Source organism: Artemia franciscana, chromosome 1 (genome assembly GCF_032884065.1).
Source record: "Artemia franciscana chromosome 1, ASM3288406v1, whole genome shotgun sequence".
NCBI lineage: Eukaryota > Metazoa > Arthropoda > Branchiopoda > Anostraca > Artemiidae > Artemia > Artemia franciscana.
Genome location: NC_088863.1, coordinates 60,626,474 through 60,650,867, shown reverse-complemented (window position 1 = coordinate 60,650,867; position 24,394 = coordinate 60,626,474). Strand labels below are relative to the sequence as shown.

Genomic DNA, 24,394 nt, shown 5'->3' with positions numbered 1-24,394 from the left:
AAAAAACGTATAAAGCTATATGCTAAAATGGGGCAAATTCTAGAGGCTGCTTGAAAATTTCAGAAACATGCACTACTTTAGGAGTATCCCCTACTGAGGATACCACTTAGTTATTCACCCCAAAATATGTGTACAGGAAAAGGGTCATGTTACCTTCCCCATCCCTAGGTTACCTAGATTTTTAGTGTAATGTGTCCGCTTTTACAGATTTTAACAAGCGAGATTTTACTCGAAGGGAGCACAAAGATTCGGTTTCAATTGTGTATTGCTTCCGGAGGATTCAAATTTGAGATGGCCAAAGAGGAGGGAGGGGTTTCTAATTAATATTGGAGACTGCATGTGATTTATAAAATGAAGTTCACTTGTTCTGCATTAATTGAAATTTCACTATATGGGGGGGGGGGGTTCTGATCGGAATGATTTTTCAATTTTCTATTAAAATTGAAATGACGATGGGGTATGAGTGTTTTATCAAAGAAACTTTTTCCTTGCTTTTTTGATCCCATTTAGCGGACTATATTTGGTCGAACAGGTCATCTTTTTGGATCGAGCTGAATCTTATTTATTCAAGGTTAATGGAAATGAATGACTAAATGAGAATTCATTTGAGTTCTTAAGAATTTTCATTTAAATAGTATTAAGGTCCATTTCTAGTTGGATTGGGACCGCAGCCCTTCATTTCCTTACAAATGCGAGGAGTCTATCAAGGAAAACAGTCCATCAGGGAGTACTAAAAATTAGAAATGTGGTACGCAATATACGTTCACTTTGTTTGATAACTGTTTTAATATGTATTTTTTTTCTGGATGTACTACTTTTTTTCATAAGTGCAATCTTTAGCAATATTTAGTTCTGTAAGGAATTGGTTTAGTGTTTTCTTTCATGCGGCATTTCAAACAGCAGGTTATTTCCAATTTGGCAATCCCACTGAGGTCTGAAGCATCAAAATACTGCATTTAACGCTCCTCTGCTTTTAGCTGTGGGTCTTCCATAAGTCCCCGACTTCAATGAAATTAAAAAATCCAGAGAATCCTCTTCGATCAGCCTACGTTTGAGGTTAAAAAACTCGGAATTCTGTAACCCAAATTAGTTTTTTCTTTATCTGTTCCCCCTCCCCGTTCCCATAATCAAAATTGTCAAATTACCATACATATTAGAGTCAAATTCAAAGCGAGAAGAAATTAACATGAATAGGGCTAACATCCCCTATGCCCTCTCAAGGCCAGAACATAATTTGCACTTTACTGAAAAAAATACAGATGAATTTGCGTTATCAGTTTAATACATATATGCTCATATTTATTCCTTAAAATCTCAATAATTTTTATTTATTAAAGTTATAAAAGTGAAAACACTTACTTTTTTGAGTAAAGTGCAAATTGTGTTCTGGCCTTGATAAGGCTTGGGGGCTGTAAGCCTTAATCATGCTAATTTCTGCTTGTCTCGAGTTTGACTTTGTTATTTATTGTAATTTATGTTCGTTTTGAGTTCAATTTATTTATTGATGCTTATTTGTGGTAATCTTGCTGTTGGTGGGTTATTTGATTCTCTTTTCCCAATTTTTTGGTTTATTGGGTTTCTTTACGTTTCTTTGAAAAGCTTATTCCGTGGAAAAAGTGTTTTTAATTAATTTCTGATCGTTTTATATTGACATAGTATTTTTCAGGAAAAAAGAATTGGAGGGCTGATTGCCCTCCAATCAATTTGACTCTTAAAAAGGGCACTAGAATTTTTATTTGCCAATCAAATTAGCTCCTTTAAAATATCAATGATCTTACTAGTTATGATAGAGCAGCACTGCCTATGATATTTTTGTATACCCTTTTAATAATTGTATGTATATAATTTTTTCGTTTAATAGAAACTCCCCCTAAGCGTTCCAGAAAAGTTTCAACTTATTGCCATTGTTGTCATTAGTTACAGTAACCGTAGAAGTAGTATTAAAAGTATACACATGTCTTCTGGCTAGTTCAAAGTCCGCCACAACTTACCCTGAATGGTTTAACTTAATAATGCAAGCCGTTATTGTGATATTACTTTACCGCTCTTTTGACAATCTCCATGATCATAGTTTTTTTTTTATTTAGTCCAACATCTACCTAATTACCTTACATTAGCTTGTGTAGCAGCAATAACAGCATTAGCAACAGTATGCACATATTTCAACATCCTCTTGAACACACGACGTTCCGGCTTAATACAAAAATCAATTCTTAAAATATGCTTTTTTGAAAAACTAAATTGGACAAAGTGTTTGTCAGTTCGAATTTGCCATCAATATTCTCTCAAATTTTACCTTCATAGACTTATCCTTAATAGTACTATTGACACCGTAGTTATGGCGGTAGTAGGAGAAGTAGTTGCAGTGTTAGTATTGTACTAGCAGTAGTAGTAGCTGCAGCATTCATAGCGGTAGAGCATGTACATGTTACATTTTGATCAGTTGAACATCCCTTTCATGATGCCCCGGAAGTTTAACCTTTGCACGTTAAGCCGTTCCAAAAATATTGCTGATGTACACTTTTAACATCTTTTTCACGCTTTTTTCATTTTAATACTCTAAGCCTTACAAGTTGCTGCAATTGAAGTTGTAGTTGAAATAGTTTAGTTGCAGTAGTAGTATTATTAAAAGTAGCAGTGGTAGTAGTATTAGTAGTGTCATGCATGTTTTACCTTTCCACCAATTGATCTTCCCTTAAAGTATTCTCCAAAAGTTCCAACTTAACACCCAAATCCATTTTTCAGATTCACCCTTTTGACAATCTGTATGCACATAGTGAGTTTTGATTTAGTTCAAATTCCCCCTCAAAATTCTGTCAAATTTTCACCTCCATACGCTTAACCTTAATTGACTAGTATCATAGTATTTGTGGTAGTAGTAGGAACAGTAGTAGCAGCTACATTTTTTTCTTTTGGTCAACTGAATATTTCACTCATGATACCCCTGAAGTTTTCTCCTTGTACGATAAGCTGTTCCAAAAATATTGCTGTTACGCCCGTATCGGCAATCAGTATGAAATTTCATTTAATTAAAATTTAAATGAAAAATATCAATCATTTATGAACTGTTATTCAATATGAAACATATGCAGATTTTAGAAACCTGAAGGGCAATAAAAGAAGTAAAAATGTGTATTTCATATGCTTTACAGAAGTTCGCGTGATTTTTTAATTCAATTAATCTGCTGCATTGAACTTCTCATCAGAAAGTATACATTAATTTTTTTGCTTCTTTGACTTTTACATTTTAGGAGAATATTGATTATCAGGAATGAATAGGCATTTGAAAGAGAACGCATATCAAACAGTTCGTGGTAAAGAACTGTAGTAAGGAGCGGTCCGGCTCAATAGTAACCGAAACTCTAAAAAATTAAATTTTGAAACCAATAGTTAAATCAAAAGAATTGCATTTTGATGCTGATTTTAAATATATAAGTTTCATCAAGTTTAGTCTTACCCATCAAAATTTACGAGCCTGAAAAAATGTGCCTTATTTTAGAAAATAGGGGGAAACACCCCCTAAAAGTCGTACAATCTTAACGAAAATCACACCATCAGATTCAGGGTATCGGAGAACCCTAAATTAGAAGTTTCAAGCTCCTATCTACAAAAGTGTGGAATTTCGCATTTTTTGATAGAAGACAGATCACGGATTCGTGTTTATTTGTTTTTTTTTCTTTTTGTTTTTTTTCCAAGGGTGATCGTGTCGATTCAGTGGTACTAGAATGTCGTTAGAGGGCTCGTTCTAACGGAAATTAAAAGTTCTAGTGTCCTTTTTAAGTGACCGAAAATTGGAGGTACCTAGGCCCCCTCCCACGCTCATTTCCCCCCAAAGTCACCGGATCAAAATTTTGTAATACCCATTTTATTTACCATAGTCGAAACACCTAATAATTATGTCTGTGGGGATTACTCCCCTACAGTCCCCGTGGGAGGGGCTGCAAGTCACAAACTTTCACCAGTGTTTACATACAGTAATGGTTATTGGGAAGTGTACAGACGTTTTCAGGGGGATTTTTTTTTGGTTTGTGGAGGAGGAGAAGTTGAGGATGGGGGGTTACGAAGGAGGATCTTTCCATGGAGGAATTTGTCATGGGGGAAGAGAATTTCAATGAAGGGGGCGTAGAATTTTCAGCATTATTTAAAAAAAAACAATGAAAAAATAAATATGAAAAGTTTTTTCAACTGAAAGTAAGGAGCAGCATTAAAACTTCAAGCGAACAGAAAATATTACGCATATGAGAGGTTCACCTCCTCGTAATACCTCGCTCTTTACGCTGAAGTATTTTTAGTAACTTCAAATAAATATTCTACGGCCTTTGTGATTCAGGGGTCATTCTTAAGGAATTGGGACACAGTTTGAGCTTTACTGTAAAGAGCGAGGTATTGACGAAGGGGTGAACCCCTCATATACGTAATAAAAAACATACGAATATAGAAGTTCGTTATGGTAGTTAATTCGTAAGTTACGTATATTTTTTACTAATGAAAACGTTCGTAAAAAATTAAAAGTTATAGTTGCCTATTTAAGTAATCAAATAATTGGAGGGCAACTAGGCCTCCTCCCCGCTCCTTTTTTTTCAAAATCTTCCGAATAAAACTATAAGAAAGCCATTTAGCAAAAAAAAAAATATGTAAATTTTGTGTGAATTATTTATGTTCATAAAGCCAAATCAAAACATGCATTAATTCAAAAACGTTAAGAGACTAAATAAAAAAAAAGTTTTTTTTTTATGAAACTAAGAATTGACATTAAAACTTAAAACGAACAGAAATTACTCCGTATATGAAAGGGACTTTTCCTCCTCAACGCCCCGCTCTTTACGCTAAAGTTTTTTACTGTTTTAAAAAGTAGAGTTAAGAGAAAGAGTCAAACTTTAGCGTAAAGAGCGAGGCGCTGAGGAGGAAAGGCCCCTTTCATATACGGAGTAATTTCTGTTCGTTTTAAGTTTTAATGTCGCTCTTACTTTCAGTTAAAAAAACTTTTTTTATTTAATATTAAGAAAGATTGTCTTGTCCAAAATACAAACCTAGGTTACCACGGCCATACCGAAGAGTTGTTACGCCCAGAGGTAATTTTTTATTTTTTCTCCAGAGGTAATTCATATGAAAGGGGTCGTTGTATAAACTTCAAAGAAGGGTCAATCGATTGGAAATCAAGAGTTTAAGAGTCAAAAGTGATTGGAGGGCAACTAGCCCTCCACGCCCTTTCCCCCCAAATATATCCGATAAAAATTTTGAGGCAGCCATTTTGTTAAAAATAGTTCAAAGATCATATAATAAAAACTTAGGTATCGACACAACCTCCTAGTGACCGGTGGCAGACATTGTAAGTTATGGCCTGGGGACAAACATGGTCCTTATAGAAGGGATGCTCGTATACACTTCAGAGAGGGTTCATTTGATTGGGAATAAAAAAGTTCTAGTTCATTTTTTCAGAGTCAAAACAATCGGAGGGAAACTAGCCCCCCCCCATACGCCCTTTTCCACAAATACATCAGATACAAATTCTATATCTGATGAAATTTTGAGGTACCCATTTTGTTAGAAATAGTTTAAAGATCATATAACAAAACTCTGGGATCGACATAACTCCCCAGCGCCCGGGGTCAGACATTGTAAGTTATGTCCTATGGGCATATAGGGGTCTTATGGAAAGAATGCTCGTATAAACTTCAGAGAGGACTCATTTGTTTGGAAAGTAAAAGTTCTAGTTCACTTTTTAAGGATCAAAAGAGATTGGAGGGCAACTATCCCCCCACGCAATTGTTCGATAAATTTATCAGATAAAAATTCTGAGATAGTCATTTTTATAGAAATAGTTAAAAGGTCAGATAACAAAAACGCTGGTGTCGACACAACCCTTCAGGGGCCGATGGCAGTCGTTGTAAGTTATGCCTTGGAATATGGTTCTTTTGGAAGGGATGCTCGTATAAACTTCAGAGAGGGTTCATTTGATTGAAAATTGAAAGCTTTAGTTCACTTTTTAAGAGTCAAAAGAAACCCGAGGGCAACTAGCCCCCCGCCCTTTTTCTCCAAATCCATCTGATGAAAGTTTGAGAGGGCTATCTTTTTTGAAAATAGTTCAAACATCAGATAAGAAAAACTCCGGTTTCGGCACAATCCCCCAAGGCCTAGGGCAGGCGTTGTAAGCTATGCCCTGGGGGTATATATGGTTCTTATGGAAGGGAGGCTCGTATAAACTCTGGAGAGTACTCATTTGATTGGAAACTGAAAGATTTAGTTCACTTTTTAAGATTTAAAAGGGATCGGAGGGCAGTTACTCCCTCATACTCTTTTTCCCCAGATGCGTCAGATAAAAATTTAGAGATAGCCCTTTTGTTAAAAATTGTTAAAAAGTCAGATAAAAAACACTCCGGTGTCGACACAACCCCCCAGGGTCCGTGGGCTGGCATTTTAAGTTATGCCCTGGGGGTAAATGTGGTTCTTATAGAAGGGATGCTCGTATAAATTTCAGAGAGGACTCATTTTTAAGAGTCAAAAGTGATCTGAAGGCAGCTATCTCCGAAGCTCTTTTTCCCCAAATGGGTCTGACAAAAATTTTGAGACGGCCATGTTATTAAATATAATTCAAAGGTCAGATAACAATAACTCCGGTGTCGACACAGCCCTCCAGGGCCCGAGGACAGGCACTATAAGTTCTGCTATCGGGCCCTATAGGGCTCTTATAGAAAGAATGCTCGTATAAACTTCAAAGATGGCTGATTTGTTTGAAATGTGAACGTTCTAGTTCATTTTTTAAGAGTCAAAAGAGATTGGAGGGCAACTAGCCCCCTCACGCCCTTTTTTCACGAAATACATAAGATAAAAATTTTGACATACCCATTTTGTTAAAAATAGTTAAAAGGTCAAATAACAAAAACTCTGGTGCTGATAAGACCCCCCAGGGCCCGGGGCAGGCGCTTGTTTTACTTTAATACTTAGATTTAGTGACTTAAGTGGCAGCTTTGATTTACGGTGGAAAGACTGTAAGTTATGCCAATTGCTTATTGATACGTCGATACCTTGTTTAATTTAATGCTTTCTTTAAGATGCAATTTTTTTACTTCCAATTTGTTACTTTGATACTAATTTTGATGCTTTGATTAACGTTTGATGTTGAAATAAAAATTTGATTTTGAAATAAGAATTTTTAAATTTTTTTAAACTTTTTGCAATCAAAAAGAGAAGAATTAATAAGAAAAAAAACACTTTTCCGAAAGAGAAGTTTTTCGAAGAATAGTAAAGGCAATATCAAACTTAAGATCAGTAGACACGAATACCTCTTAAAATTCAAACTCAAAATGACCAAAATAACTATTAAAGAATAAATGAAACTCAAAACAAACAGAAACTAGACCTACGTCGCCTGAGCAACGTGAAGTGTTGCGGCAACCTTTGTCCGGCTTCGCCGAATAAAGTGTTGCGAGAGCAACACTTTGGTTTTGTTTCTTTGCTATCGGTTAAACGCTGAAGTTGTCAGCCTATCGAAGCTTTTAAAACGTTATGTTCAAAGAAGAACGCGATCAGTAATCACATGATCAAAGGCTATTCCTCAGCGTTGAAAAAACAACAATAACAAAAGAATATCGAAAGAAGAGACTAAATTGACTTTGCAGCCAGTTGAAGTTTATCCTTTTCAATCGTAGACATCGTGACGGGTCAAGACTTGGAAGAATATCTTTTATAATCCAGTTGGTATTATAAAGCTATCTGTAACTTTTCAGGATCAAAATAGCATAAATGACACTATTAATTATGAAGAAATTACTATGACATATTTTTTATCAGCTCATCACGAGCTATCGATAATACCGAAAGAAGGGACTAAATTGACTTTGCAGCCAGTTGAACGTTATCTTTATCAATCGTAGACATCTTCACGGATGAAATTGAAACAGTATCTTATATGATCTAGTTGGTATTATAAAGCTATCCGTGACTTTTCAGGAACAAAATACCATAGATGGCACTCTATTAATTATTACGAAACTGCCTCGTTGTTTTACGTTATCGTTTGTACCCGTTGCGTAAACACTTAATTCTAGGTTACAGTGAGTATGGGTCGGCTACACCAACTAGAAAAAGTTACAAACCCCTCTTCACCGAAGATTATTGTAGCCTAACAGACGATTATTACTTACAAGTCCCCTACATGTCTTACCACTGGAACCAAATCGTTTTTACCATTAAATACACTGGAAACAAATAATAGATACACCAACTAGAAAAGTTGCTAACCCCTCATTGCCGAAGGTGATCATGACCTAACAGCCGGCTGTTGCTTACAAGTCCTCTACATGTTTCACAATTTGTATCGGCCAATTTTGGTTTCAGTGTATACCTTACTACTGAAGTTGTCAACCCCTTGAAATTCTCAAACTGGCATATCTTTCTAACTGATATACCTCATGAAATTTTTTACCAAAAAATGAATGACATATGCTTTGATCAGCTCATCAAGAGGTATCGATTGCCGTCGAAAAAAATTATATCTGTCTTAGTTCTAAAGTTGATTTTCTTGCCATAGGCCAACTTTCTAACATCACCACTTAGAAAGGACCAGAGAATAAGCTCCAATTTCCTTAGCAATGAGAGAACTTTTAAAGTTTATTAGGTACACCTGAAACCATTTCTCTACCGCAATCCCAAGTCCGAAAAACCGAATGATAAACTCAGCTGAAATCACGAACAGAAATGGGTAGAAACAATGGATGGCAGCACTTTCGGACCCGTGGGAAAATGTCACCTTTTTGCTTCTGTCAATTTTTCTATTTATCACTCAAAGAAGATATATTGGCTGTGGGGCCGGGTAATTTCCGCATATATTTAACACTTATAGATTTTAGTACATCTTCAATTTGAAAGTGGTGCCTGTCTGCTTGCCTGCTAGAACGGAGCTTTCCACTCGAAAGCAGAAACATAGTTTGATGAAACGAAAGCTTGGCTGGACAACTTCAGATACTCCTCTCTGACAAAGGCTATATAACTCCACTTCACTTCGCACACCAAAGTCTCTGGCTCGTGGACAAGCAAAAACCATCCTTTTTGTCCCCAGGCAAGAGTTCTGCGGAGCTTTCCAAAATGTAATGCCATAGTAATCAATCCGGCCTGAGGTCCACACTTTCCGTAAAAACCGCACAGGCTAGACCCTTACCAGTTCCAGGAATAAGCCGAGATCGGCGGCATAAGAAAAAAAGGGACAAAACCAAAGTGTTGCTCTCGCAACACAATTAAATAAAAAATCATAGCGAAAAACATACAACAAGTACAACTGTAAATGGATAAATGAATCTTAAAGCGAGTAATGCTTAAACTGAACATGCATATCGAGCTTAAAACTAGAAAAAATATTTTGCCATTGAAGTAGAAATGAAACCCAAAACGAAAAGAAATTAAATAAAAAATCAATGCAATCAAACATACTATAGATACTAACATAAATGAATAAATAAATCTTAAAACGAGTGAAACCTAAATTGAATATGCAAGTCAAGCTTAAAACGAACAAAAATAACTACAAACAAGAGTTTGGTATCGCTTCCTTCTCTCACTATAAAGTCTAAAACCTACTGCGTCATTGGCGCTTTACTGAAAACGAATTATATTACGAATATATTCTTTTTTACTTAATATTGAAACTAAACATTAAAATTACAGTGAAATTTTGAACTGATGAGCTTTCAGCCCTTAGGTTAATATCATTATGCATCAAATATTTGGTTTTATTTATAAGTCCCTTTTAAGATAAGGTAAAGGTAAAGGATACGGCATTAGACTTTACAGTCCTTACCGGCGGTGCTGATCTCCGTTTCTTAGCCCTTCAGCCAGGAAGTGCAATGGGGGGTTGAAGGCCAGCCAACCTGTGCTTTCGCACACCCTTCCTGTTTACCTTCCCCGGATTTCTCCAGGTACCCATTTGGAGCTGGGTCGACTCTGGCTAAGCTTACAGAGTCTCGCCACTGACCCCCGTCCCTAACTGAAGAATTGGGTACACTGGGACTCGAACCCGCGTCCTCTCAGACAAGGGATCCCGAATCCAGCGCACCAACCCACTCGGCCCTTTTAAGATAGTTCAAGACGAATATAGTTTCACTACAAACAAGAGTTTGGATACTGTCCCCTTCATTAACTGTAAAAACCTAAAAGCCTGCTGTGTCATTGGCGCTTCACTGAAGACGAATTATATTACAAATATTTTCTTTTCCAGTTATTACAAACTTCCTATTCAAATGAAAAGGTTCTTGTGTTTTAGGAACCGTTCTTAAAAAATTGGAAAAAAAACAGTGAAAATTTAGCGTGAAGAGCAAGGTACTGAGGAGAGGGGCAACCCCTTTATATAGGGAATAATTTTTTTCGTTTTGAGTTTTGATCTTGCTCCTTACTTTCAGTTGAAAAAATTCAAATTCCATTTATTGAATTCCTGATCATTTTTCAAATAATGTCGGTAAATTTGGCCCACCCTCCATGGAAACTTCCCTCCTCTCACGAAACACTCCTCCATAGAAATTTCCTCATACGTTAAATAACCTCCCCCGTAAAATTCCCCCCGAATAATTCCATTCTCCCAGAAAATCCCCTCCCCCTTCCGTAAAATTTTTTACGGATGATTCAGCCTGAAAAATTCTTTTTAGCATACTTTCATATGAAAACTACTTTAAGTGCTAACCTTTCACTCTGGAAATCCCCCTTTCCGGGGAATCTTTTTCGCAGATTTACAAACTACGCTGAAAATAGCCCCCAGACAATTCCCTTATGCAAAATTTAGTTGGGAGGGAAAAATCTTTGGTACCTCTCCATTGACATTAACTCCATTACCCCTCCCTCCTTTCCCAAAGCATAAATCCCCTCCCGGAAAATGTCTGTCGCTCCTTACTTATAGTTAGTTACTACGATCTGTTTGATGAGAATTTGACATCTTTTGCTGGTTGATGCACCTATTATTTGTTTTCAATTTCTGAAGCATTTGAGGGTACAAAAGCTTTGGTTATGTGTCCGCTACGGAAAAGGAAGTGCTGACAAGAATAGGATGTTAGACGATGGTCATCTTCTTGGGTAAGGGACTAGAAGCTTCTTCAAATTAACTTATCTTTTATTTTATAAAAATAAATTGGAAATAAAAATCAAGGACAAATAAGAAAGTTTTATTAAGAATCGGTTTTTGTACCGCGCTTGTCTCCAGTGAGTAGGGGTCATGCATTTCTACTGACTGGTGTAACCTTCTTTTATTTTTGCAGGGTCCATAGAAGTATGATTGTGAAGAGACTAATATCTTTATAGTATGAACTAGACAACAAAGAGAGATAAAACTCCACAAAAAAGTAATCTTTCCTTTAGTCCTTTAGTCTTTCCTTTCTACTGGCCACAGTCTCGTTTGAGGTTTTTTTTTTTTTTTTTGTGGAGTTTTATCTCTCTTTGTTGTTTATTGTCATGTCTGGCCAGTTCGACTTAAGAACTTTTACAGCATGAACTAGGTTCGGTAAAATTATATTGCGAGAATGGTACTCCTCCATAAGATATACCATTTAAAAGGTTTTGAGGACAACTTCATTTTTAGTAGAAACGTTGGAATAAAGAATTTGGATTAAAAGTCTAAGGAAATTTAAGGAATGGAAAGTAACATTCACCTTTTAGAGTGTGGTTATCTTTGTCGATGAGAGGCTTGGAACGTTTCCTAGAAAGAAAGAAGCATAATTTGTGTGCATTTCCTTTGTCTTCGATAAATCTCAGGGTAAGAAAGTGTCTCTGTGCGGTTACGTAGCGATTATAGGTAAGAATGCATCACAGTGGCGGAGTTACCATAGTAAAGAGCAGCTACAACAATATGATTCTGAGAAGTTAGAAGTAGGCTAATATTAGTAATTAGTCTCTATAAGATAGTACTGTAATTTTTAGTCCGCACTCTTCCTCTTATTTTTTCGTTTTATAGAGTTAATATTTGTTTCTGATGAATTAAGGATGGATTACATATATATATATATATATATATATATATATATATATATATATATATATATATATATATATATATATATATATATATACTTATTATCTAACTGGCTGCAAAATAAATTTGGTATTTTTGAATCCCTTTTTCTGAATCCTAACCATAATGTTGCTCCTGAAATATTTATCTTGGCGAAGCTGACAAAGGTTTCTCTGCCTTGTGCTGTCTCTGCCTTTCTCTCTCTTTTACCGTCTCTTTATATCTCTCTCTTTCTCTCCATTTATAAAGTCCTTCTCATAAACCTTCAGAAACTGTAAATAAAAACCCGTCTCTGTTTCTTTCACTCTCTCTATTTTAGTATTTTGCATTTTTTTTTCTCTCTCTCTCGAGCATATTTTATAGCTTCCTTTGTTGTTAGGGCTTAACAGCGTTCAATGACAACCAGAGCACCTTAATAGGGACTGCGACGTGAGTTAAGAACCTATAAAGTGTGTAGGCACAATTTATTATGAATTGTAAATCTTTCTACAAAACAGTACTGACCAGTGGCATAGCTTCGTCAAAATCCTGGGGGGAGGATTTGGAGCAAATTTTCTCAAATAAAGTGAAGATGACAGGGAAAAGTGAAAAAGTGAGCCATATATTACGATAAAGGAAAGATGTAAGACCGAGATTAAGACCCGAACCATGCATATTCCAAAGTTTGCTTATACGGAGCCTGAGTGAGAACCCGACCTTTCAGTACGCGTTCGGGGTTCTACATTCTTAGAAGATCCCTTCGTTCCATAATTATGGTCACATTGGTTAAATAGTTCCACAGCATCTACATTTTTCGGTAGAATTTTGGCAAAAAAAGTACTATGTTTCAAAACTAAATAGTCCCTTGGTAATCTCTAGCAAAAACATTTGAATAGGAAGCTGTCTGTTATTGAAGTTAAGCGTGTCTAATAGTTCGAAATAAGGGTTTTAGGGTGTGTCACTGTTTATTAATGCTAAGAATACGCATGCTCTGATTGTGTGTCTCTTTTAGATGACTGGAGTATGGCTTGTAAACGAGTGGCAAAAAATTGGATCCCCAAAGCCATTTCAAATTGTCGAGTTTGGACCTGGTAGAGGAACTCTGATTGATGATATTTTAAGGGTAAGAATAATCCTTTGTATCCTTGAAACATTTTGTTGAATTAAGCAGCAAAGGTTTGACGTCATTACTCTTGAATCTATTTTTTTTTTAATAAAAACTTGATAATTTTTTTTCATTGAAGCAGATTTAGGTCAATGACATATAGTAAAACTAGTTTTTTCAATCAAATCTCCAGAGAAAAGATTTAATTAAATCTGTAATTACAATATTGAACGTTTATTGAATATAGGAGGCTGAAGATGTGATGTTAGGTAGTTGTAGTTGTTTCATATTGCAAGGTCAGGACACATCTTGGCTTTCGAGATCGAACGACATGTTTCGTGCCAGGAAGGTCTATCCATGGTCTATAGCTCGACAACAGACAACCGCTCTCAGTCTCACCGCCTGCCTTATTTCCTGAACCTGCTAAGTTCCTCCCGGTCAGACTTGATGGTGGATAGCAAAGTTTTCTTCTAATCTCTGACTTGCTTCCTCCACGAGGAAAACGGGAGACGTTTCAGGCATTGCTTCGATATCAATTCGTCAAGGCATCTTAGTAAGTGACAAAACAACCTGAAGCTTCTATATATGTTGATATTTGATGTATGAGACCGGTTTCCAGTTTTACTACGGATAGCACTCTTGGTGACTCTTGTGGATCGCTTCATCTTCAGAGTACACCAAGAGTATTTATGATAGAGGACACACCAATCCTGGGTTTCTTAGTCTCTAAGGACGAAATATCATATACCGACACCACCACTGGATCAAACACCCACATATTTGTCTTCAATGTAACTAGGTGTTTGTTCCATAAGAATTTCCTCTGATGGAGAAAAAAACCCAGGCTGAACATATACTAGCTTTCATTTCACCTATGGCGTTGCCACGGGGTCCATCATAGAGCTTAGATATTTGAAAGAGTTACTATCTTCGATTGGATTTCCATCTTACAGGAGCAGTGCCCATCTGTTGTTGCTTGTTCCCATTCTTTTTGTTTGCAGGTTCCTTTGCTGTCTTAAATTTTATTTTTAAACACTATAGGGTTGTGCTTCGTGTTTCTCCCAGACTACGCCTATCAACCGATGGAACTCTTGGAGAGAGGAAGAACTTTTTAGGTCTCAGGCAGTGTTGATTCTTTGCCCGGTGATCTGTTATTCTCTAGTAGTCGGATAGTTATGCTTATCTCCCCAATAGTTGAAGGATCAAGACTCAATCTCCCATTGTTTTTTGAACCATATGGGTGGCTAGGAGACGGGAGGGAGGTGGAAGGTAATGTAAGGGATTCAGAGTGATACGGTTAGGGGTTTACTGACTCAGCAAAGACTTTAAACGGGACTACCATCGTTCAATCCTTTACGCCTTATCAGAAATTACTTTAATGTTCCTTCCCGTGTCTTTCAGAGCAATGAGCCTGATTTTCCCTAGTGGCTTCAGCAAGTAGTTAGTATAGCTTTTGAGTATTATTTCTTACTGTCACCTTTTCCATTAATGTTGCTACCCCTTCCAAAAATTTTTTTACCCATTTTTGCCCATAGGTGACACACTTTTAGGGATTTCCTTATAAGCTGACGATGTCTTGTCCAACACGGAGTGTCTTTCATTACTGATAGTGATGGTTTGTAAAGAAATCCAGTTTTTGGGTATGGATTTTGAGGTGCCTGAGACATCTTTGGCTGTAGATCCAACCGTTTCCGAAAGAGAGACCAGCGACGCTCTGTCGCACTATTGTATGACTATATATTGGTCGACCATCACTACTGGGTCATTGAAAGTACATTTTTTTATAAATTAGGCTCCTGAAACACTGGTGAAACTATCTGGGATTAAATAAATTTAAAAAAGGGATGACGTTGTTTGACCAGTGCTGGTTACTTGTTGTTTGTTATTGCTCGAATTTAGGGTGGGTTATTATAAGAATTATATTGATCATATACCTTACTTAGCTCTTTGTATAATGGCATTATCAATCTTTTTAGGATTAGAGAGCCTTTTTAGACCCATTAAAACTCTGTCCCGAGATTGGAATCTTAGGGAAAGTAAATATCAATGTTGCCCTCAAAAATTATATAAGTACGTAAAGTATTATTATTTAATGTCTTTTGAATTATTGAGCTTTTTTCCGTGGTAATTTTAGAATTTTAAAATTTTAAATAGGCCTATGTTTTACGATATAGGTTTCATATGTGTTTAATTCTAAGCATTTGTCCTCGGGCGGAGCCACTCTTGAATCCCCCAATTGATGAAGAATTCCATGTAAAATACTTATGTATATTCTCTAAGCGATCCATATGTATTCATTTCTCTAGGATCATGTTAGAATCCATGTAAAAAACTAATTTTTTGTTTAAATGACGTTCGATTTTTGAACGTTTTTAAAATTAATCGGTAAAGCTGTTGACCTTCTAGCGAGGTTACAGAGACGAAATTTCTACTTCTCACTTCGCACAACCTAAAATCGGAAGTTTCCTGCCCTAAACTTTTCCTTTCTTTTCTAATTGGTGCCTAAGAGTTTGAATTCTATTCCATTACGCCAAGTAGTTAATTCTTAAGGTCTTTAATAAGCCTTGCGAATTTGCGCAGAATCAAAAATAAATTCTTTGATCGCACTGCCCTTCCGTTTCTAATAGGTCCATAATAGAAACTGGGACACCCATGTCTGGGGCAGTAAATAGAGGTGGAGGAGGAAGAAGTTACCTCATATGTATACTCAAAGGGGCCTGCCGGCATGTGTACACGTCCTGTGAGTTACAAACCTTCTATAATGGGTTAAGTTGCATGGTGATGCAGAGCAACGTCGTGGGAGGATCCTCTATAGGAGGAAAACTGCGACATAGGCGTAAAATCCAGATTTATTGGCACCGGCCTCTGAAAAGGGCTGCCTCGACCTTTTCGGGGTAGATGCAAGACTGGTGATCTTGTAGTCAACTTTATTCCCACTTGGGGAGTGGGGCCCCTCGAGGAAATTACAGCCTAGTAAACGACACAGCATTCGTACAGGGTTTTGATTAATGGATGTTTCTTCTGGGCTTGGACTATTCTGGTGGGTATTTTTGGGCTGAAAAACCTCTTCCTAGCTAATTGATCTACTATGGGTTGCCTCCTCATAGTAACATAATATTTGTAGGCATGAATATATGATGAGTCAGAGGTTAAAAAGGTTGAGACTGTCTGTGCAGGATTTCAATTCTTGTTAATAGAAGAGCAACCTCAAGTTCGAAAAATCATAATGTGACCAAGATGGGCCCAGGATTCCACAAAGCCTCTATTCTACTGGAGGTTCCAGAGACTCATTGCTGTCCAGTTCTAAGCCGGCTTAAGCGCTTCCGAGTTCCGGTTAAGTGGCTTAAGTGCTTCCGGTTAAGCGGCTTAAGGCCCAAAATCATTTCAATGATTTAAAGAATTTGAAAATTGGAACTTGGAATGTTACAAGGCTAAAAAGTGGCTATCGTATCGACATTTTGACTAACGGATTCAGGCGATTCGAATTGCACTTATTAGGACTTTCAGAAACTGATATCCAAGGGGTAGGTAGGATGAAATTAGGTTATATAAGATTTGTTTACTCAGGCGTGAAGGATGGGGTACATAGACAGGGAATAGGGCTCTTGATGAATGAGGAAGCTACTAGCTATCGTTAAGACAGGGAAGGTATTAATAATATTAATATTAATCACTCATTTTATGACTAAAAAGTTCAGGGTATCAGTTATAGTTGTATACGCCCCTGTGGAGCCGGCTGACAGAGGTATTAGTGATTCAGATGAATTTTACTTACAGTTGCAGAGGCAAATAGACAGGGTCACAGGTAAAAATATGATGTTTTTATTAGAAGATTTTAACGCTCAGGTCGGTAGAAACAGGGGAAAATGGTATCTTAGCCTTTGTTAATTTGGTGTAGAAAAAGAAAATAGTAATGGCTACAGTCTGTTGCAATTTTGTAGGTGTAACAATCTAGTTGTAACCAATATGGTTATAACTAGATTGTTTTAGACAGTGCAAAAGTAGTCAGAGCCGATATGTGCCTAACTGATGAAAATAACATTCTAATAAATCAAATTTTCAGATAAACTACGCCAATTTGAGATATTGTGTTCATAACCAGATTCCGTATTTTGAACTGCTCATCCATGCGTTTGGAGTTTTTCCCATGCCCTTTACTTTAGCTGTTCAGATTCATTTATTTACGCTTTACTTGCAATTTTTTCCATTTTTTTCCAAAATTAAAAACTTCCTTTTCTAATCTCCTACTTAAATCCTTACCACAGAATGAACAACTAAAACACTTGCAGATCTAAAACCACCTTAAACCTCTAAACCCGATATTTTTTCTTCAACTGTCCTTTTGTTTTTCTTTTTTTACAACACATCCTTACCCACCAAGTCTCAAAACAATTTTTTCTATTGTAGACAAAACACTTCCTCAATTTTCTTACACCTTCATAATCTTTACCCTTTTCCATTCTGTTTCCACGCGATTTATCACATCATAATTTTCCTTCTGCTTTTCCTTTTGCTTCCTTACGTTATAACATAAATGCGATACTGAATGTACCCTCTATAAATTACTCTTCATAATCCTAGATGAGATAAAATTCTAGCTTCACGGAGTTAAATAATTAATAATTAATTCGCAAAAACTTTAGGAGAGGCCAAAATTTATTTTTAAAATATTTGGGGGGGGGTGGTGTATTTTTGTTGTTATTTTACGGTTGTGACCCCATCCTCCCCCCCTCCACCCCGAAAAAAATGGTGTGACGTTCAGTATTACGATTTCGTTAGGGAGGAGTCCAACACAAAGAGCACTAGAAAGGAAATCAACTTTAAACAAACTAGTTATTCTTTTTGCGTAGGTTACTCAATTTCTGCTAAATACCAATTTTTTTTTACTACCATGTTTTATGGAAAGTTTTTATAACTTTTCACTACAGCAAATGGGGGAAAAAGGGTCTTTATTCGGGTATCTATAATCGATATTTTTTATTATCCAAGCACAAATCCTAGAAGACATATTTAAATTCGTACCAAATAAGATTCGTCAATAGTGAACTTGAGTTTTTCATTGATCCTGCTTTTTATTTCGTCATAGTCTCTCAGTTTGCTGGGATCTTCGACAGGGATCTTCGAAAACTGAGAGGCGTTTATCAGAATTGTTCCTGGAAAGTTTTTCTCAAAGTCTCATCCTGAAGTGTACCAACGTCATAACTTCCCAGAAGATAATTACCCTTCCAATGTTTCAGCTTAGAATTAACCCTTGACATTACTAGATGGTGATCTTTACTTTTAAAATCAATAACATCACTCAATTTACCCTAGTATCTTATATTGATCCTGTCAGTCTTCGGTTAACAATAAAATAGTCGATAAGGTTAGCTGTCTTACCATCATGTAAATAATATTTTAACTTATCGGTCAACATTGTTATGCCTGCAAAATTGCATTAGTCTGTAGCTATTTTTCTTTTCTTTTCCTACTCCTAATTTACCTAGACTAGGATATCAACTATGCCTATTTCTACTGACCTGGGTGTTAAAATCTTCTAATAAAAAGACCATATTTCTACCTACGATCCTGTCTATTTGTTCTTGCAACTGTAAGGAGAATTTATCTGAGTCACAAATATCTCCATCATTTCATTCTACACGGGGACATACTACCATGACGGATGCCTTTCACTTTTTAGTAATAAAATGCGTGATTAGTATTCTATTATTAATTCCTACCCAGCCTAGACAAAACTTAGCAGCTTTCTGGTTGGGTCATCAAATCATAATTATAGACATTCAAGTGTTAGCTCTGGATAGGGGAATGCAGTCAAACTCAGTTCCTCTAGCGACCAAATCTTGCTCACTGGTTCTACCTTTTTGAGTGGGGGCACCACGGTAATGGATTAAATTCGTATCGCGAGTGTTTGTTTCTGCATCCTAGGCGAATAGACATGCGATCGTTTTTCAAGTTGAAGCAAGCTTATGCTCAAAATTGCTGTTATATGTTATTTGTAGTATAATTCTAGGTTTTCAAGAAACTTAAACTACCAATGGACCAGATAAATATAAAACTAATTGAAGTTAGTCCAAAATTAAGCGAAATTCAAGAGAAAAATCTATGTGGCTCCTCATCAGCTCCAGTTTTAGCATCAATTTGCTATAAACAAAATACCACTAGACACGGCTCACAGATTGGGTGGTATAGACAGCTGAAGGATGTTCCCGAAAAATTTTCAATTTTTTTGGCCCACGAATTTTTTGATGCGCTGCCTGTTCATAAATTTGTAGTGAGTATACGGCTATATTTTTATGCTTTAACTATGATAGTACGCATGCAAATATATTTTAGACTTCCCAAAGCAACTGGTGGTGCTTCATAGGTACTTTGTTTGCATATTTTGGCATAAAAAATGTCTAAAGTAATGATAAACGAAAATGAAGAACACATATATACAGTCAAAATACTTCCAGCGACAATTACAACGATTAAAAACAAAAGTGAAGAACAAAAAAACCTACAGTTCGAAGATAAGTGCTAGCAATAAAACTAAAAAAACAAAATTGAAGAATAATGAAACATACGACTAAAATATATGCCACAGTGAGAACAAGGAAATATGCTTTTAAAAGATAAGTGGCAGTGGGAATCACAAACAATCCCGAGAAAGTGAGTATCGGAGCGTGTCAAAAATGGAGCGACAAACAAAAAACTGTGCAGTTAGAAGACAAGCGACAGCGAAAATCAGAGCGAGTCAATGATGAAAATGAAGAATAAAGAAATATTGCATTAAAAGAACAACGCATTCACAATCTGCGATGCCAACAAAATTTGGCGTGAAAACCCAGTACAAACCTAAAAAAAAATGCTATAAACTACACAACTATAGATTATAAGTCATTATGACCCTCCAACTTTCTATGTGTTCACTGGGGAGCCCTCTATTTCTCTGAAGAAATAATAGCAAACAAAGTTAGCTCATTTGGAGGTTGCCGTTTACAACAAGAATCAGTGTATACAACCTTACCATATCGAATGCCAGGGCCTTTCTTTGCAATCGGCTGCAAAGTTTTATTTCTTAACTGACATATCGACTACATAGTTTTATTTCTTAACTGGCATACCGACTTTTCTGGCAACTAAAACCATCTAAAAAGGTCCCAACTTGAAGGACACGTTTGTATTTTTCCCACGATGATTGTATTGAACCTATGGCGATGCCATGAAATCAAGAAGAGGCTCACACTGTCTATGGTTACAAAACAAGTGACAATGAGAATCAATATATACAAGCTTGTCGTGTAGCCATGCCAAGGCTCGGTCTCAAAATCGGCTACATAGTTTTTTCTGTCTAAAAATGACTAATTGACATTTCTGGCCACAATAACGATCTAAATAGGTCACAACTGTGAGAAAAAATTAATATTTTTTCATTTATTTGATTTATCTAATTGCACATTAGCATAATTATGATGCTTTTCTTTAGTTTTAAGTCACGAGGTGACAAATCAGTAACTTCAGTTGAATTAAGAAATTCTGGTGTAAATCCAAATCTTCCTTATTGTTAATTCTTCACAGTCGCACACATACTAAACTAAAACGTTTCTGCATTCCATCAAAATTGTACTTTGTCTTCTAGCTGCAGATTCTGTTTTGCCATATTTTCGTTTACAGTTTAATGTTATTTCTGCCGTTTTTCGTTCCTTATCTTTTTCTTTAGTAGTTCGGAGCCATTTGTTATCTTTTGTAATCGTGAATACGTTATCCGGGTTTCAGCGGTAGCTAGCAACTTTGTAAGAGACGATCACGCCCCATAGTAAAAAAAAATATAGTCTATAACTCCTAAAACTAGAATCAGATAAAAAACGAAGCACAGTATTAGATCCGCCTTGTCCGAAACTACTATATAAAAAACTTACCGTCTCTTGGCTTTGAACAGCTACCTGGGAACTGGAAAATCATAGAGAGCTGTATTTATGGCTCATTTTAAAGGAAATAGTGTATTTAAAAACTGTATTCAGTTGAAACTTACAGCGTGTAATAGAGGCTCTTGGTAATCCACTCTTCTTTCAATGACGCTGAGTATACACTGATAAATACAAACGTACTGCTGTTCTGTTTGGACCATATATCCTCTGGCTAATCGCATTTCATACTACATAGATATCTATATAGTCATGAACTTGAATGTGTTGAAGGACACGGTCTAAGGCGATGAAAGTGCCGGATCGGCCAACACTAGCGCTGCAATGCACAACAATAGGCTTAGATTCAAGGGCAACCGTGTCTTGGAATGATCTCGCAAAATGGACTAATGTTGTTAGGGGCTCTGGAATCCCGAAATCTGGCCAAGCCGTAAAGTGTAAATGTCTTATCAATCGAGTTACGTCACCCCTAGACACCGTGAATTCACTGATAGTCGAATCGGAGAAGAGAGATTCGTTACGGATTACAACCTGTATATCTCCATATAAAACAGGCTCCATGTCAGAAGGCCAATACCTGTCACATTTTTCTCTGCCCTTTTCAACACACCTTGTGAGCATCACAATGGCCCTGGTCCCTGATTCCCAGCACAACCTCCAAAACTCATCACGAGTAGAATGAAGAGGACCTTGGGTTACGATAAATTCACTTTTAGAGTTGGAACCCGGTACATAATTAACGTTAATATAGTCGCTTCCTTCTTGATCGTTAGTTGGCTGAAGCTTAAAACGGGAATGATCGTATGTTTCTGTACCGGTTTTTTGGTCTATTGCACGGCAAATCGGCTACTATACACGGTTGGTCACGACCAACGTTCCTAAGTTCTTCATATTCAATAGAAAACCTGAAGTCTGAATCGGTTGACAATATTCGATAGTGTCCAGCAAAATTCTTGAGCTTCACTGGACGTGATGAAGGTATAATGCTATCTGTCATCGATAATACATTGGCCTGCCTTCCGAACTTGTTTTTACTCAGACAGCCGGCTGCGGACTGCCCCTGGCGAATCAGTTCAACAAATAAAGCCAGTAAAATTAGAAGCATAATTAGAATACAATATCAAGCACAACAGCTGTGTTATAGAAATATTCTGAAGTAAAGCCCAACAGAACAGAAGACGAAATATACTTCTTTTTTAGTGTCGATAATTCTTCCATTAAGCCCGGTACTATTTGTTACAAATTCAGTATATTTTTTTGAATACGTCCAATTTACCTTCTTTAAACAACCAATTTTATATACACTTCAGAATATTTCTAATACACAGCTGTTGGGCTTGATATCTTTGTATTATAATTATGCTTCTAATTTTACTGGTTTTATTTGTTGTACTGATAACTGCTCAAGATTAGCAGCAGAAAAGTCCTTAAGCAGCGTGCAAAGGATAAAAGACCAATTTATAAGGCTCGCAACGGTAATTAAATCAACAAATTACTTGTAATACAATATGAGTTCTCAAAAAAAAAAGATAAAAAAAGAAAAATAACTAAGTGAGCTGAGTTATAAGGAGCTTCTACGAGTCAGTTCCTTTGTACCAGATTTTGTAATCGCTAATGTTGCGTCAACTGTGAAGCTATTATTTTTTTATTTCAGTTTTGCTGTTTACTTCCTTCAGAAACAACTTTTAGTTTGAATTAATTCTTTAATGAATATATTGATTCCTGTTTGGTCTTAGGTTCTGAAAATATATACAATAAACCTCACAAGCTTACCAAAATCTAACTTCGGTGAAAAAACTGAATAAATCCGTATGGGCTTTAGTGAAAATTGGGAATTAAATATAGATTTTTCTTCACACCTCTTTTAAACTTTTTTTTAATGATATAATTTTTTTCATAAAGAGTGAAAGGGGTATATATTATTCTTGACATTTTTGATGATTTGCAGATAAAGATCAAATTGGATATTTTGTGTTATTGTTATTGCAGTTTTTCTACCACAATGATGTAAAAAGTTTTAAACCTCTTACAAGAAAGTATGCTTCCATTATCTTAACTTCTTTTACTTTAACATTTTAGAGGAACTGATCATTAAATTCTTACTAGTATGAAGAATAAATATAAGGCTAACACAAGATTTTTTTTTTTCAAATTCAAAGGCTTAGTTCCCTTCCTCCAAATGGCGAATCTCTGGATAACGTTAAAACCAGTTCATGCACACCTTGACAGGAATTGTATTGAATTATATTGAATATGGGGAATTAAAACCCTAATTGCAGAATTTTTTTTTATAGATGCGCATTTCAACGACCCAACGATACCCCAGTGCCCAGCTAGCACAGAAGAAAAAAATGGTACATCAGGAATTTAAGCTTTTTTTTCAAATTTCTCGAAAGGATTTTATTGCATCACCTTTACTATTTGGATTAAGATAAAGAGCAATTATCATTAATCTTGAAGAAGTTTTGAATTTGACGAAAATATTTCTTCACTTGACAGTTGTGTTCTTCAAACTTTTTTTTTGTATTTTTACTTACGAACGGGAATAAGGGGAGGGGTATTCAATCCCACACTGTGCTTCTAATACAACTTTTTTCACTTATTACAGTTTAACCTTTCTGACTTATTAATTTATGTATTCGTCGTTTTCTTCTTTTTTTGGCTGATTTCATCATATTTTTTTCTGTGTTTTTTTTTTTTTAATTTGACTCTGAAATGCGAATGGCTTATAATGGTCTTGTTTATGGAAAGACTGTAAACCTCTTACTAACTCAAGTTCAGATGGGAAATATAGCATACGCAGCGAGTATTTTGCTTATATAAATTCCCCAGTGCAAATGAAAAGAAAAACTGTGTTAACGAAAAAAAAGAGACTAAAATTGACCCGATTTATAAGAAAATGAAAATTCCTTTTCATCTTCCTTCTACTTTTACTTTGCTGATCCTTTTAGTTCTTCGTTTGTTTTGTTTTTTTGTTGTTTACCGATACTTTTTCCTTTCAAGTTTGCATTTCTATTATTTTTTCACTCTCTCTAAAAAAAAATGAAATTTATCTTCGACTGGTATTTGTTTCAAAAGTAACCTGTAGATTTCAGAGTCTAAATGGGCAAGCCTAGAATAATATTCTATTTTGCCCCACCATCGCCGCTTAACACTGCTTTGAAAAGAAAGAGTTTGTGAACTAACATGAAACGCTGTTTCTGAACCCCCCCCCCATGATTACAATGTTGATCAGAACAAAAGTCCATTAATGTTGTCCATATAAATTTGGATAGAACACAATTCTGCTAACTTCTGATTTAACACGAGAACAATTACTAACCGTTTTTTCTACCTTAGCCGCTGCAATATTATCCTCGTCTTCATGTATTGCCTTCATCAAGCACTATCGCCTTCATGTATTTATTTGGTATGCAA

At 36.1% G+C, this 24,394-nt stretch overlaps 1 protein-coding gene across 3 annotated transcripts in view; it reads left to right on the top strand.

Annotated features, from left to right (window-relative positions):
• The window catches only part of LOC136032239 (protein arginine methyltransferase NDUFAF7, mitochondrial-like), a 95,513-nt gene that overhangs the window by 12,614 nt on the left and 58,505 nt on the right, over positions 1-24,394 (top strand). For all 3 annotated transcript variants that reach the window (XM_065712481.1, XM_065712475.1, XM_065712490.1), the window contains exons 3-4: positions 12,978-13,088; positions 19,081-19,341. In XM_065712481.1, coding sequence (XP_065568553.1) covers positions 12,978-13,088; positions 19,081-19,341 — 372 coding nt within the window. The remainder of the gene's footprint in view (positions 1-12,977; positions 13,089-19,080; positions 19,342-24,394) is intronic.